At 39.1% G+C, this 17391-nt stretch overlaps 1 protein-coding gene across 1 annotated transcript in view; it reads left to right on the forward strand.

The window, feature by feature from the left end:
• The first annotated feature begins 1050 nt into the window (after positions 1 to 1050).
• TBC1D4 (TBC1 domain family, member 4) overlaps positions 1051 to 17391 on the forward strand; it is a 94873-nt gene continuing 78532 nt past the window's right edge. The window contains exons 1-4 of the mRNA XM_011932148.1: positions 1051 to 1172; positions 7199 to 7780; positions 10084 to 10173; positions 13797 to 13901. Of these exons, the coding sequence (XP_011787538.1) occupies positions 7244 to 7780; positions 10084 to 10173; positions 13797 to 13901 (732 nt within the window). The 5' untranslated portion in view covers positions 1051 to 1172; positions 7199 to 7243. The remainder of the gene's footprint in view (positions 1173 to 7198; positions 7781 to 10083; positions 10174 to 13796; positions 13902 to 17391) is intronic.

The following is a 17391-nucleotide window of genomic DNA, read 5'->3' on the forward strand; positions in this document are numbered from 1 at the left end:
TACAAAGAATCTCTGAAGTATTTTAGGATAAAAGTTCAAATGAGATTGTCAAACAGCTTCACCCTAAAAACCACAGCACGAACTGGGTGGGCTTCTAAGGCTACTGGGGCAGGACAAATGTATAGGAATAATTAGTGTTTCTTTGAATATAAATGAACTGATACTTGGCATCTATATGTCTTCCCACCATTTTCCATTGTATGAAGACAAAATTTTAAAAAGCTCAATTAAAAATTATAGCATTAAATGACCAAATCAATCATTTCTCAAGATGCTGAATTTTACTTCATACCATTACGCTTTCAACGTTATCCCCATGTTGCGTGGATAGTCTGTAAACTAATCTTAATGGTTTCTTAAACAAGCAGAATTAATTACAAAGGAAATCTACCCTTCCCCTAAAGCCATGCATTACTTCCAAAGCAAATATCTTTCTTTTCCATACTGTCTCTGTTTGAGTGAAAGTAGTTTAAATTGCTGTTCTTTCTCATTAGGCAGTTTCTCAGTTTACTTGTTCCCTAATGTTTTTTCTTAACTTTTTTTTTTTTACACTTCTCTAAATCTTGCTCTACCTACTGTAGTTATTATAAAAGATGAATAATATCAAGCAGTGAAGTTTATACCAATTGTAAAAGAATTGATCCAGTTCTTTTTTGTTTAAATATGTTTTAGGAAGCTTATTCTCACACTGATATCCGTCATATCTATTTTTAAACATTTATTGAAGTTCATCGGTTATCAGTGAACCATGTGAGGAAAAAAGACATTGTGCTGTAGATTAATCTCTTATCTCCATAATTGGTAAGCGTGGGACACTTGTGATTATTTAAACAGTATAAGAAAGACTACAGTCATCAAAATTAAAATGTTTCTTTTTAAAGAAAGCTAAAGCTTTGCTCTTCAGTCCCAAACAATCTGTGTATTTCCTGATTGCAGAGTCAGGAAATACTTAACTTTTGAAGCAATAACAGTTACTCCTGGGAAGTTTTATAATTGGTTGCATAGTGATAACATAGACTTTAATAAATACAATAAAAATACTGCCGGCTTATTTAGAAAGAGAGAACTTCTTCAGTGCAACCGAGAGAGCTAATACTGAGGACGACACCAGTTTGGCAAAATCATTGCTCTTCGTGACCACCTACAGTTTCCAGCTGGCTTCCTGATCAAAGGTATCTTTCCTTAGTGCTTTTTCACTTTCCAGATTTTCTCCCGTGTTCGTTCAGGACTTTGAACATCAGTGTGGGTTAGTTGTAGAATTCATTTTATTTTGAAGTCAGGTAAAATGTAATTTATAAAATGTTAATGGGTTTCTTGAAGTATGTTAAATAACTATGATAACTATTGAGAAAGAACAGCGTGACATCAAGGAATCTAGAGGCAATTTTTTTTTTGTCTAGAGTGAGGAGTTGCTTTAATGTCTTGAGTCTTGGTACTTGAGTCTGAATTGTTTTAGTGAGGTCAATGAAGGTGTCACAACAAAATACTAGCTAAAGGTGGCACTGTGCTTTTTCTAAATACTATGAAACCCTTATTTTTGTTGAATTGATCCCTGTGTGTTAATGGAAATGAATCATATTAACAACTCGCACACTACTTCAGGTTTAATCATAAAGGTGATTTTTCCCTCTCTTGATTGTACGTTATCTTGCTTTTATATTGGCATTAATCCCAAAATTAACGCACAGAATGTGAATGCCAATGAGACCTTATTGACCATCTATCAAGTTCCCCCATTCACTTTGCTCCTGAGGAAGCTATCTGGCAGAGGTGCAACAACTATTCCCAGAGGTCCTGAGCAAAATATTGGGGATAGAATATAAACCTGTCAGTCCCTAGTTTTGTTGAGCCTTTTTGAGTATCATTGTTTTGTGTTAAAGATTAAATGCTGCCACTGAGTAAAAATCTGGCCTTGAATTGGTATAAATCGTCATTAGACTCTGTGGGTTGTAGGCAGATTCTGAGCAGCGGAATTATTTGTAGCTAGAATATGTAGCTGGGCTGTGTAGCTTGAGGTGCTCTATAACATTTGGAGTTGTTCTGGAAACATACTGTCACTTCCCAGTTTGGGTGAATGGTGAGCAGAGTGAGAAGCCACTGCTTTCTAATTTTGGGTGTGGCAGATCTCTTGAGTCATCAACAGGAATTTACTAAATTTGTCTCAGTCCTGAAGCATTTATATCAGAGTTTTAGGTAGTTTTTTACTTCTATATATATGCCTCTGTTTGCTGACAGCGTTCATTCAAGTTCTTCTGAGCCCAGATCATTTTCCTAGTGGCCACAGGGAGGAATTCTAGTAAGCAACAAAATCAGCCCAACTCAGTCTTTCACTTAAGAGCTTATGGTATGATGGTACAGGAGAAAAAGATATTGAAAAGATGCTACACATAGAAGAAGGATTCGAATTCATTCAACAATATTTGTAAATGTATGTATAAATATATATCAGTTAACACTATGTATGCTACAGGAGAATCCTGTGATTCCAAAATATTGTACATGTGTACAAGTACTGGATAGAAATTTTATTTCTCTTGTGTTGTTTGTGATGAATCCCTTAAGTAAATGCTTCAATACAAGATTTTCATGATTCTCTGATCGCTCATTTCCCCACCGCGGATATTTTACTGTGCTTATATGAGCAGTGTGTCCCTTCTGGTGTGGCCTGAGCTAGTAGTCAGGGGCTGTATAATGCTAGATTTTATACTGCGTGTTTCACATGAGGATAAGCGAAAAAACAGAGCTGTTGTTAGCTCAGTTTTGCAGTCTCTGTAACCCATGTCATTGAAAGTTGTGGTTAGTCATCACTTGAGAAAAGGTAGTAAAGGTAACTAGAACCAGTTTTGTGTTATAATATTAGCATCTTAAATTATTAAAGATTAAATTACAGACCCAGTTCAGAATTCAAGATGATAAACTTTGCTTATATAAATTAGGTTACTTACAGAATTACATTTAGGTGTTGAGTTTTTACCTGTAGTCACAGGGAAGGATCCTGGGAGACTAGAAATTCAGCCACAAATCAGTTTTTCATGTAAGAACTCTTGATATGGCGGTAGAGAAATTCAAAAGACTTGACACAGTTAAGGTTGAATTGACTTTTTGTGCAATCTCAATTGTAGAATGGAACTCTGAGGTTGTATGTAAATCATTTTGTAACAAGATCAAATATCTGCACTAAAATCAGTGCTACAGGCAGTATTTCTGATTCTGTACTCTGTGGAGACATTTTTGGAGGCATTCTTGGGTTAAAAATTAGATGAAAAGTATTTAGTGGAAATCAGACGAAAAGATTTAGCTATACTTGGGTTAAAAATCAGATTAAAAATATTTAGTAATCAGATGAAAAATAGAGAGAAAGAAGAGATCATTCTCCTAGGGCTTTGCCCACTAGAATCATTTTACTTTTTGCAGGTTTGCAGGGTTCAGTGTCAGCTAGCTCACTCTCCGTATCTTCGACCCTCGTCGAGTAAGGTAAATCACATACTAAGGCAGTAAGAAAATGACAGAGGGTTAAGGTTGCTAGTCACATGTTAACACAGATACCTGACTTTGTCCCTGAGACATGGCAAGTGTTCGGGTGAGTCACTGAAGCTACAGCATGTGGACTTTATCCTTTCATAGGAAATACTTGGTCTAGCAATCTGAAATTCTTATGATTTTAAAACTGTGAATGCTCTAGCAGTATATCCCAAATAATTACAACAGCCCCTCCTTATCCACAGTTTTAGTCACCTGTGGTCCGAAAATATTAAGTGGATGTGGCAATAAACTGTTAACATCGCTGAATTCAGAGACCTTGTGGGAGGAATGTGCCTTGCATGTTGGAGAAATAGCAAGGAGGCCATTGTGGCTGGAGCTGAGTGTGTAAGAAGGGAATTTAGTAGGAGATAAAGTCAGAGAAATGAGGTGAGGGTGGAAAGATGAAAATCCAGATTGTCTACCTAAAGGTCATGTTGATGACCTTTAGCCACGGTGCAGATTTACTGTTTGGATATCATATGTGGATGGCCAGGGCCCTGTAGCACACTGTGAGCTGGTTGTCTTTTACATTTTTTTTTTTTTTTTTGGAGACAGAGTCTCGCTCTTGTTTCCCAGGTGGGAGTGCAATGATGTGACCTCAGCTCATTGCAACCTCCCCTCCTGGGTTCAAGTGATTCTCCTGCCTCAGCCTCCCGAGTAGCTGGGATTACAGGCACCTGCCACCATGCCTGGCTAATTTTTTTGGTATTTTTAGTAGTGATAAGGTTTCACCATGTTGGCCAGTCTGGTCTCGAACTCCTGACCTCTGGTGATCCACCTGCCTCAGCCTCCCAAAGTGTTGGGATTATAGGCGTTAAGCCTCTGTGCCCGGCCTTGTCTAAAATTTTACTCCTAATGAAAGGGAGAGCTATTGAAGGGTTTGCATGTGAGCAATACAGGCGAGGTAAGATTTCTCCTATACTCCCTTAGGATCTCTGACTGAAACTGACAGGAGACAGGTTAACAGGAGAAAAGCATACTAATTTTATTTTGTAATTTTTACATGTACATAGGAGCCTTCACAAGAAAAATGAAGACCCAAAGAAGATAAAAGGGTCTGGGTTGGATAAAGAGTAGTAACTTGTGCAAATGCGACAAGACAAAGAGGTTTTGGCTAGAGCAGTTGATTGTGGAAAAGTAACTAGGAAGATAAAGGGTCAGTTAACAAGATTTTTATGTTAGGTTTCTCTCAACTGCAGTTTGCTGTGTCTAGTGATAAGTATGTCTTCCTTTCTCCTTTATAGTGAGGGGGAGTTTTACCTCCTGATTTTAGGAAGAAAAAAGAAGATGAGAATACCTTTCTCACACTTGCAGTTTTTCAAGTCTCTTGAACTCAAAAATAATCAGTATGCCAAAGTGGCATATTTTGGGGTGGCAAATTTTGACCCCCTAAAGTAACATGACTTGTGTTAAAAAGGATCATTTTGGTTTTGAAAGTAAATTGAAGCTGGCAGAGGAAACTAGCTGAAAGGTTATTGTAGTAAACAAGGTGAGAGCTGATTAGTGTTCTCTCTTGTTAACTGTAAACCAAAAATAAAATTCCAAGTCCCTGTACCCCCCTAACAGTTGAATGGACCCCTCCTCTTGTTCAAGGTCACTCCTAAGTTAACTTGAAAAACTAGTTCAGACCATGAAGGGAAGTGGGGGTTGGACATCCCTCCTTATACTCTCCTTCCTTTGAAATTTAGGCACAGCTGACCAGCATTTAATATTAAAACAGCCTTAAGACTGACAAAGCAGACTCTGTAGCAGTAAGATACCAACATGACAGATAACAGGCCCTAAAGGAAGGGCCCTGAAAAGGCCCTATATTTTACCCCAAAATGTATTTATTTAACATGTTTTGAAATGGTCCTGCAAAGCTCTCTTATGGGGAAAATCATAGATTTTTCCTTCCCTTTCCAGGTCTTTTTCCTGGTCGAGGAGAGAATTAACTAAGAGTCTGGCGCCTTTTAAAGTCTGATAAGAAACATGTACAATCTATTCTTTGTGAAGCCTGCTACCTGGAGGCTTCTACATAATAAAAACCTTGCTTTTCACATCCCCTTAACGTAGCCCAGACACCACTCCCTTCTATTGATTCCAGCTTTTTAGATAAACTCTTACAACCAATTGCCAATCAGGAAATTTTTGAATCCACCTATGATCTGGAACTGCACCACCCCCCCCACATACACACCCCCCCACCCCACCCCTTTGAGTTCTCCTGCCTTTGTGGATCAAACCAATGTACATGTTACATATATTCATTGATGTCTTATGTCTCCCTAACATGTAGAAAACCAAGCTATAGCCCAACCACCTTGGGCACATGTTCTCGGAATCTCCTGAGGCTCTGTCGTGGTCATGCCCTTAACCTTGGCAAAATAAACTTCTAAACTGATTGAGACCTGTCTTAGATACTTTTTGGTTTATAGAATGTACCACATTTTATTGATCTCTTCACTTGCTGATGGACATTTGGATTGTTTTCAGTTTTGGAGTTGTGAACCCAGAAAATCTGAGACAGGTCTCAGTTAATTTAGAAAGTGTATTTTGCCAAGGTTGAGGATGCGCACCCATGACACAGCCCCAGGAAGTCCTGATGACATGTCCCCAAGGTGGTGAGGGCACAGCTTGGTTTTATACACTTTAGGGAGACATGAGACATCAATATATGTAAGAAGTACATTGGATCTGTCTGGAAAGGCGGGACAACTTGAAGTAAAGGCAGGAAGACTCAAAACAGGGAGGGAGTTTTTAGGTCCTAGATAGGTGCTACACAAATGGTTACATTCTTTTGAGTTTCTGATTAACCTTTCCAAAGGAGGCAATCAGATATGCATCTATCTCAGTGAGCAGAAGGGTGACTTTGAATAGACGGGAAGTAGGTTTGCCCTAAGCAATTTTCATCTTGAGTTTTCCTTAGTGATTTTGGGGCCCTAAGATAGTATCCTTTCACTGGGTATTGGGACACAAGTGCCTTTGAATATTTGTTTGAAGGCTCTCGTGTGGACATGTTTTCCAGTGTTTTAATCTCTAGGAGTGGAATGGCTAGGTAATGAAGTAGGTCTGTATTCAACTCCTAAGAAACTGCCAAACCATATTCTAGAGTGGTGTGTCATTTTATATGTCTGTTTATAATGTACTAGAGTTCCAGGTGCTCCCACGTCCTTGCTGGCAGCCTTCTTTTTATCTTAGCCATTTTAAGAGGTATATAGTGGTATCTTATTGTGGTTTTAATTTGCATTTTTCTCTGATAGTTAATGCTGATGAGGGATGTCTAGGTTTTAATCTCCTCATCATCAAGAAAGGTTATTTTATCCTCATGGTTGGAACTTTGGTTCCTTTCAGCTGAGGCACAAAATAACTTTTAAAAACAATCAAAAGACATATTATGACATAATAAGTTGGCAGTGGCTTATATAGTTTAATGGTTTTGTTTCTGGGAGACTCACTTGAAGTGGGAAAATATAATCCTGCTCTTCAATTTCAATTAATTTTCATTACATTTTAATTTTACATTAAAGTCATTTATGGCAAATAGTATAAGTGTACACTCTGTCTTGTGTAGTGTCTATTACTTTGTATATTATTTAGGATAAAAATACATTCCATGTGGTAATAATTGGGCTAGGTAAATGTAAATTGTCTCAAAACATTCAACTAGAATCAGGGTTGTAATTTTTCCCCCCAGGTTCCTGATGTTATTAGCAGCATAAGGCAATTATCTAAAGCCGCCATGAAAGAGGATGCCAAACCCAGCAAAGATAATGAGGACGCCTTTTACAACTCACAGAAGTTCGAAGTGTTGTACTGTGGAAAGGTGACCGTGACCCACAAGAAGGCCCCCTCGAGCCTCATCGATGACTGCATGGAGAAGTTCAGCCTGCACGAACAGCAGCGCCTGAAGATCCAAGGCGAGCAGCGCGGTGTGGACCCGGGAGAGGACCTGGCTGACTTGGAGGTGGTGGTGCCCGGGTCCCCCGGAGACTGCCTGCCGGAGGAGGCGGACGGCACCGACACCCACCTTGGCTTACCTGCCGTGGCCAGCCAACCTGCCCTGACCAGCCCTCGGGTCTGCTTCCCTGAGCGGATTTTGGAAGATTCTGGCTTTGATGAGCAGCAGGAGTTTCGGTCTCGGTGCAGCAGTGTCACCGGAGTGCAAAGGAGAGTTCACGAGGGCAGCCAGAAATCCCAGCCACGACGGAGACACGCGAGTGCGCCCAGTCACGTCCAGCCCTCGGACTCGGAGAAGAACAGGACCATGCTCTTCCAGGTACGCCTGGCCGGGCGCTGTCTGCCCTTGCCCCAGAAGGTGCCAGACGGAAGCAGCTGGGCATCCAGTTCCTCCCAGCTCCACCTCTATATAACGAATAATCTAACTTTTATTTGTTTTCCCATTCAAAGCAGATAAGGCAGGTGGAGGAAGAGTGCACAGCAAAGTAGGGAAGGGGCGAGAGGCAGACGTGGAGTGTGGAGTGTAAGAAGTAAGGCAGTAGGAAAGGAGGAGGAGGAGAAGGAGGAAGCAATTCGTGGAGCATCCTGAAGATCGGGTAGAGAGAATAAGAATCTATCACCAGCATTTGCTTTGGGGTGATTCTCAAATAAATGCTTAAAAAAAAATTTGTAGGTAGGGCACAGGGGCTCACGCCTGTAATTCTGGCACTTTGGGAGGCCGAGGTGGGCTGATTACTTGAGGTCAGGAGTTCCAGACCAGCCTGGCCAACATGGCAAAACCCCGTCTCTATTAAAAAAATAGAAAAATTAGCCAGGCGTGGTGAGGGTGCGCCCATAATCCCAGCTAATCAGGTGCTGAGGCGGGAGAATTGCTTGAACTGGGGAGTGGGAGGCTGCAGTGAGCTGAGATCGACCCCTGCACTGGAGCCTGGGCAACAGAGCGAGACTCCGTCTCAACAACAACAAAATTGTGAAAAGTCAATCTTTAAAGATATGAATCTGAGAGAGTGCGATTTAACATGGAGAAACAAGGGAATTTTTTTCTAGAGAAGAAAAAACTCCAGAGACTCGTATGTGTATTTTGAGTTGAGAGCACACCAATTTATGCTGTCACACCGAAAGAGGTTAACGAAACACCATTGACCTAAAAATGTACTGAATTGGATACTAAAATAATTTGATGCAAGCTGTAGTATTGGTATAAAAGATCATTCTTAATTCTAAACATGTTTGAATGTTGTACAGGATATAGAAAGTGTCAGATTCCACTTAAAATAACTTAATTCATAACAATACCCTGTAGAGAGTCTTTAATCCTCAGCTTGCAAGATTTGAGTTTCCTTGGGCAAAAAAAAAAAAAAAAAAAAAAAAAAATTTCAGTGGTAAGTCACAAAGGGTGTTCATTAAAGTGTTCTTCCTGCACTCCAGTCCGGGCGACAGAGCGAGACTCCGCCTCAAAAAAAAAAAAAAAAAAAAAAAAAAAAAAGGGCTGACAGTCTTTTTTAAACTTACTTTAAAGATTTCCAGAAAAGGAAATTCCGGAGTATTTTGGTAAACAGTACCGGTGTGTAATATCAGAAGTTTACTTTATCAGAAGTTCATGAGGCTTTTTTTCCACAAATGATAATATTTTATTATAGAAAAAACATCCCAAAGGTAGGATTTCATAAACACCGGTAGGCGAACAAGTACAGCTTCCAAAGTAAATTCAAAGTAAAGAGGCGACACTTACAAATTTCGCCTTAAGGAGAAAATGTGATGTTCTCCTGCAGAAGTGATCCCATGCAGAACACAAATGTGGCTCCATATCCGTGAAGGCATCAGATTTCCTTTCTGAGCTCGGTATGCCCATTTCAACAATCGAAAATGATGGCAAGAAGTGGCATTGATTATATTACTACTTGATTTAAAAAATCACACCCCTGATTAAAAAAAATATTAAGAGACAGGGTCTTGCTCTGTCATCCAAGCTGGAGTGTGTTGGTGTAATCACAGCTCAGTACAGCCTTGACCTCTGGAGGTTCATATTTTGTTTTTTTCGTTGGTGGTGGTTTTGTTTTTAATGAACTCAAGGTATATCATTAAAGCCTCTCTAGTCTTCGGTGACGTGTTAACTGAATTTCCCCTTTTCTTGGGGCTATCAGATTTGTTCTTTTTTTAGCTAGTCACAGTTCTTATTGTAAATTTTTCTGAATGATTTATTTTCAAAAACTTTAATTCATTAGCCCAATTACAGATATATCCTCTTGCTGACCATTTGGGAGAAAGTATGAGTATGACTTTTTTTTGAAATTACTATTTTTAGAAATCATGAAGTGAGGAAAGGTTGCACATTTTTTAAAAAGACAGTTGTTTCTAATCTGAAAAATATTTGTTTGTATCTTATAATAATTGAAGACTAACTTAATTTTCATACTTTTTTTGACAAAGGAAAGAAACATTTTTGAGGCAGCTGATATTTGGGGTTAAAAATATTTGTTGGATTAGATGTTTAAGTACATATGAAATAGATATATCTGGGATATTGCATTTGAATCTATATTATTAGTTTAATATTTGATTATAAAGTCAGATGTTAGATCCTTGTGAGTTGAAATTAATTGGAATGCTTTTATTTTTAAGGTTGGGCGATTTGAGATTAACCTTATCAGTCCAGACACTAAATCAGTTGTGCTAGAAAAGAATTTTAAAGATATCTCCTCTTGTTCTCAGGTATGTATCAAAGTATATCATAGTATGTGAAGAGACCAATTCAACCTTATTTCAGAATTAACAATAAAATAACTGGGCTTGACCCCTTCAAATTTTAATTTGTTTTGAAATTTAAATTGTTATTCTTAAAGGGAATTTGTCTTAAACTAAGGGCTCCTGGATTTTTGTCTATGGCAGCGTCAAAATCCTGCCCAGGTCCCTTGGTATCTGTCCTAACAGTTTGTCCTCATTTTAGTCAACTCTTTCTCACTGTAATGCCACTTCATCAAATCCCTTCCAGTGATGGAATTTTTGTGGTGGTGAGTTCTTTTGAAAATACCTGCAGAGTTAGTTCCTTGGAATGCTGGCCTGTGGGACTTGTGGGTGTAACTGAGTCATGCTTGCGCTTTATACCATAGTAGGTAGTAAGAGGAGAATGAGGGTTTCAGCTTATTTTAATGTAAATACTAAATTTTGAAAATAGTTTTGTATTTTTCTTTTATTTATTTTTAATTCACAAACTATGTATTTAAATGTTTTTAAAATAATCAATACAGCCAAATATGTACAAGATTATATTAGACATTGAAGAAATTACAAGATTAAAAAGAACTTTTGAAGATGTCAGATGGAAGGAGTATCTAAATCTAAATGTAGGGAGATTTAAAAATGCACCTCTAAGGAGGTTCCTGGAATTGAGAATTCACTTCTTTTCTGCCTAGTGACTTAACTTACCTTCAAGGAGTTGGATCTTGCCAAGGTCCTTACTTAGATTTTATTGTCACTTCTTTTCTGCCTAGTGACTTGCCTTTAAGGAGCTGGATCTTGCCAAGGTCCTTACTTATATTTTAATGTTGAAAAATCATGCTGGTCTATCTTGTTTTCTTTATTTACTATCTTTTTAAAAATAATTTGAAGTTAGCATTGCTATAGGTATGATATTCAGACATTCTTCCCTTTGAAGATAACAAGACAGTTTTTGTACTTTTATTTATTTATTTATTTGGAGACAGGGTCTTCCTCTGTCATCCAGGCTGGACTGCAGTGGCGTGATCATGGCTCATTACAGCCTTGACCTTTCCGGCTCAAGCAATCCTCCCACCTCAGCCTCTCCAGTAGTTGGGACCACAAGCATGTACCACCATGGCTGGCTACTTGTTATTTTTTTATTTTCTTTAATTTTTTGTAGAGACGAGGTCTCATTATGTTGCCCAGAGTGGTCTTGAACTCGTGGCCTCGAGATCTGCCTGCCTTGGCCTCCCAAAGTGCTGGGATTACAAGCATGAGCCACCATGCCGGCCAGTTTTTGTACACCTTGTTAATTGTTTACCCCAGTCTCAGCTAATACAGTTCACATCTGATATTTTGTTTTAATATACTTTCTATTATATGGAGACATAAAATTACATTGTGTAGATAAAACTTTTCTACTCTAATAACTTTGTCAGCAGTTGATATAACGAGGAATATATTGTAAATTTCTAAATTCCTACTTAAAAGACACAGAAATTTTAACTGAAAACTATTTATTAAGCATTCTTGTAATTACCAGTTTACTGGTGGTCCCTGAGAGATTGTAAGTGCTGTGAGGGCAGGTGTCTAAGGCTGTGGTGTTATTCTGTAGGACATCAGAGTCAGATGTACTCAGACAGAGCTTAACCCTGAGGTGTCCGATACATGTTGAATCAATGAGCACTTTACACGTGGTGGGCCTTATGCCAAATACTAAAGAGAAAGTGATGTCTGAACCGAAGCAGTTCCTACTCCAGAGCACCAAGGGGCATCCTCAAAAGCTGTGCCTCCCACCCCACACTTCCCGAGCCTCCTGGTGAGAAAACTCTCAGTGTTCATTGGGCAGCTCAAAGAAAAAAAAATAGAAAGAAATAGAAAAAAGAACTAGCCAAACCAAAAATTGGAAGTTCAGATACAATTTCTTGTTTCCCCTTTGTATGTTTTTAAAGTCAAGATGTGCATTCTGATATTCTGGTTCAGAAAAAGAAATAAACAGAAGCAGGAGAGATATCTGTGGAAAGCCCTGCCTTTCATCGAGGTAATTGTCAGGTTTAGTCACCTGCTCCTCACTGAGTGGCTGGCCCTGCTCTTATTACGTCTTTCCAGGGAATTGAACTCATGTAATGTGGCTGTTTTCAGGAATAGCCTGATTTTTAATAGTGCACACCCACAAATGCTTCTTTCTTCAAAATCTGTCGGTCTGTTTGCCTGGCAAGCATGGAGACTACAGGAGTGGTTTTCTTTCCTGGAAACATTGCCATTGCCTCAGGACTCTCCGAGCTAATGAGGTCCTGTGAATTTTTCCCATTTAGTACTAAGCGAGTAAAGGATATTCTTAAGTCACTAATAAATTGTACCAAATTGAGGCCCGTGTGGCTGGAGTTGTGGAGGTGAGAAGGGAATGTTATAGGAGATAAAGCCAGAGGAAAGGAGATGAGAATGGAAAGATGAAAATCGAGGTTGTGTATCTAAAGGTCATATGGAGGGCTGGTAGTCACCGTGCAAATTTAATCTGTATGGATATCATATCCATACAGACAGATTGCTTACTTTCGCCTCAAGAGTTGCAACCTCTCTGCTCTGTACTGACTTTTTCTTTTTACCAGAATTGATTTCCTTTTCTATTTCCATTGGATAGATTGAGCTTATTATAACAAAATAGGGGTTGCCATTTATCAAGCATCCTAGGAATTATATTTCTTAGTTCTAAATCTCAAACGTTCCTGACAGTAGGTGCTGTTACTACTGGTTTATAATGAGAAATGGGTGCTCAGAGATAGTCATGAGCAACCCAGTGCAAAATCACGTATCCCACAATTAGTTGAATCAAGATTGAAGCACAAATCTGACTTCAAAGCATGTTTTTCCTTTTCACTTGGATTTAGGTGATTTCAGGACAACTTTAAATTTTTTACCTACCTGGCTTTTCTAAGGACTATGCTTGCTATTAAGGTGTTGTCTACTTACCGGTATGTATACATTTAGACTGAATGAAAATCACAGATGATTCTGATTTTTTTTTTAAAATGAGATATAGAGGTTATTTAGCCCGGGTCCAGGAAGTACAAGGATTCATCAGTGTGGATAATTGGTACCTGCAATAATTTCTTTAACGTATCAGTCTTTTAAGTGTGGCTCCTTGAGTGTCTGTAAAGAGACAGACATTCTAGTGTTTTTATGCATACTTTAGGGAATTGCATGCCATTTAATTTGAGTATTGTCAGTATTAGTTTTTCTCAGATTCTTAGCCTCAGATAGATAAGAACAGTGTTTATGATGAACATCAGACTGCCGTGCTAAGAAGACAGTAAATTGAAAACTCCATTAATTGCAGACATGGGTGGCATTTTATTACAAGACACAGTGGATCATACCATCAATATTTTTCCTTTTGTGGCCTTAAGTCGCAGAGTGTTTATCAGAAGCAAAACAGTCTGCGTTGGTCTCACCTTTTATTTTATGTATCAACAGGCCACTGTATAAGTTTGCTATGGCATTATGTCCCCCCTCCATCGCTGTGAAGAAGAAATTCATCGAACTGTGAAAGCAGGGAACTGATGTTGCTTTCCATATTGTTGATTAAAAGATATATTCCCATAAATTTTGTATTGCACTTCTTCCCCTCCATCTAGGGTATAAAGCATGTGGATCACTTTGGCTTTATCTGCCGGGAGTCTCCAGAGCCTGGACTTAGCCAGTATATTTGTTATGTGTTCCAGTGTGCCAGCGAATCTCTGGTAAGTAGTGTTATTGCTGTCTGCTTGCTCCTGCAGACACGTCAGTCGAACAAAAGACTTGCCTGTTAGGAGCCCAGGTCTTGCAAAATGGCTATCTATGGGAAGAAGAAGGCATCTAGAAATATGTTTTTCCCCTTCAAAGCAGCACAGCAGTAGAAAAGCAAAAACAAATTGTCATGGTAAAATATATGCCTAGATACTTTCTTGGATTTAATAAACCCAGTCATGGAAACTTGAGCATTTTTGAAAAGTAGGAAAAGACTAATAATAGGAGAAAAGCTGTTACTTTTTTCATTGCTCATATGAGAAGATAAGGAAGGGCATTGATCTTTTATTGGCTTAATTGCTATAACATCACAGAATAGATAATGCTTATGTCAGCAGTATAGAGGGCTATTTTGGTTTTCTTCCTTTATTTTATTAGTCCCTTCTTCATTTTTAAAATATCATATTTGTTGTGGCCTTACTTTAACCTTTATCTTCTTCTGTGGCATTTAAAAGTCAGTTCTTATCTTTAACATTACCCCTCTCCTGCTCTCATCTAAAGGTAATTGGAGTTCAAGAGGAAACATGTAAGGCAGGCTTGGACATATATCTGAGTGGCTAAGAAATATGTTGACTTTTTTCCCCTCAAAGTTTTTACTTATTCTTGCACTTATGCCATCTCCCCATATCATTTTAACACAAACCTTTAGACATACACATCACCATTTTTAGAAAAGTTTACAGAAAATTATTTTCTTAGACATGTGATCCTCCCACCAGGATTTCTCCCAGGGAAACACATAAAACTTCGTCATATAGAAATCAGTCAGGCAGCATTGTCCTTGTGCCCTTGGTGCATATCACAATTATCCCTGCCCGACTCTTGCCTTCCACGTTCCCAGTGTGGGCACCGAGGTTAGAAATAATGAAGAAGTAGGAGTGAATTTGTTCAAAGGCACTTTGTGACCAGCAGCCTCTGGCCTTCACTTTTTTCTCTAAAAAATATAAAACTCCCATCACTAACAGTTTCCTATTCTCGAGAGTTCCATTTGAGTTTTGTCCTTCCTCTAAATAACCATACATATGAAATATCCACATGTTGATATCCAGGGACTGTTGCTAAATAGGTTGCATTTAGGACTTGAGATAGAAATTTGAGATTGTCATTGTGTAAATGACAGTGAAAGATAGGTTGGATAGAACCGGGGGAAGAAAAAGAAAGAAAACCAAAGAAAACCGATGACCTAACCTTAGAGAATGCCAATGAAGTAAGAGTTTGGTAGAAAGCGATATCCTAGGATGTTACTCCACACACGCCCTGCTCCCCACCCATTCCCTGCACGCGCACACCTCACTCCTTCTCTGTGTCCCTCCTCTACTCTGGGGCTGATCCTTCTACCACGTTCTGGATCCCCTACTCTGCTACCTTTCTAAAACCTATCATATACCCCATATGTTTTATTTTGGAAGCACCATTTACCTAACTTCTCTACTTAGAAATGCTAATGTATCTCTTTCACATTTTATATGCAGTTGTTCATCAAATCTTATTGACTGAAAGAGAAGAATGTCTCTTTTCTCCATTTCTCCCACTTTTCTTCTTTGCTGCCCGATTCTAGGCATTCATCTTCTTTACTTCGGCCCTTGTGTTAGTGTTAGTGTCCTAACTAGTAATCCTGCCACGGGTTTAATTTGCCATCTCTTCATTTTCTACATTGTGCTAGAGTTTTATTTCTCACAAAATTTCCTCCTTGGAACCTGGTTTATGCCTCACTGTTAAGGGACAAAATCCAGATTGTGTAGCACACAGCGGGGCTCACTTCATTCTCTAGCCTCATCTGCACATAGACTGGAATGCCATGCCCTTTCGTGACCTTTCTCACACACGCCGTTCGTCTTACAAGCTCTTCTCTGGGTCAGACCACAAAGACTGCTTTGATGGTTGGTGTGATACTGCTTTTAGTTTGACTTGCTACTGAAACCCACACATGTTGGTTAGTTCATGGGACGTAAGGACTTGAGTGAGAGGCTGCAGCTCTCTGAAGGCCCACTATGGCTCACAGTAGTACAGCTGAAACTTAGAGGTCCCCATTCACTGCATGGAGTGAGGAGTGTACCATGTCAGAGGATGCCAGAACCAGGGCGTGCTGCCTTTCATACTGTCCATCTACTAAGCGAGGAGAGTGTGCAGTGCTTTAGTTATCTCTTTTCTTTACTGCTTTTAATTTTGGAAGTGAAGCAAGCCTGGCTCTGCCCTACTATAACCTGAGTACCATTCCCTTTCTTTTCTACTGCATATTTTTCAGGCCCCAGCTCACATATCACATCCTACTGAAGTCTTTCCTGACTCCCTGTTTTGCAGGAATTGCCTCCTTTAGTTGCACTCTTGTTAGTTCTCTTATTATACTTTATTCCTAGGTCTCTAACAGTTCTTGCCAATCCCCACACTCACTCATCTGTTGTATAACCACCTACTCTACTAGATTGTGAGTTGCACAGATTTTGGACTATCTCTTTACATGTTGTGTCATGGAGGTTCTAGGATAGCAGGTGCTTGGTACTTTTGTTCTTTGAGTGACTGAATGACTGCATTACTCTTAACTTCAGGCAATCATTTTCTAGGTGCTGGTTAATCTGTGATCTCTGGAGAACTTGCACTAAAAGGAAAATGACGTAAAACTTTGTTACTTCTAATCCTTTTTACAGGTCTTGTTTTGTTTTTAGTTTTCAGTGTTTTCATTTTGCCCTCATGCATGTAGAATGAGTTTTGGAAACAGGGAATCACAATAGAAAGTCTGGGAACATGCTGCATTTTTCCACCTAGCGTGATCTGTGACTAAGGCAACAGACTTGACTGGCTGTGAATGCCTTCCTACTGCTTGAAGCTGTGTCAGAATCTGAGGTTTGGCATAATTACTCTTAAGAACAGGCCTATGCTAGGATCTTTCAAACCATGTTTAATTTTATCAGTAAGCATCTTAACTGAATAGTGAGGCATCAGACCTGCAAGTCTTAAGAAAAATTAAACGTAAATTTCCTTCATAATGGAGGATTGCTTAAGGAGCTGATACATAGACCAAAACAAAGCAGTCAATTAAATATTATCAGTCTAAGCAGTGTTAGGAGTGATGTGGCTTGTGTAAGACAATGTATTGCAACACCAAACATGCTGATTTACCTTCTCTGAGTACCAAGAATGCACAATTAGCATTTTGTTTTGCTTCTTTGTAATAATTGCTATGAATTTGCAAACAGTAGTGTTCTGACGGGCCCTGGAGGGCTATGCTGGAAGTTTAGATGATCAGTTCTTCCTTTTCTCCTCCCTTTGTCTCTCCCAACCTTCTCCCTTCTTTCCTTCTTCCTCCCTTCTTTCCTTCTTCCTCCCTTCTTTCTTTCTTTCTTTCTTTCTTTCTTTCTTTCTTTCTTTCTTTCTTTCTTTCTTTCTTTCTTTCTTTCCTTCCTTAAATTGTTTTTCTCAAGCCCGAGTAAGTTTCTGAATGCGGCT

The sequence above is a fragment of the Colobus angolensis genome, unplaced genomic scaffold, assembly GCF_000951035.1.
Source record: "Colobus angolensis palliatus isolate OR3802 unplaced genomic scaffold, Cang.pa_1.0 Scaffold94, whole genome shotgun sequence".
Taxonomy (NCBI): Eukaryota; Metazoa; Chordata; class Mammalia; order Primates; family Cercopithecidae; genus Colobus; species Colobus angolensis.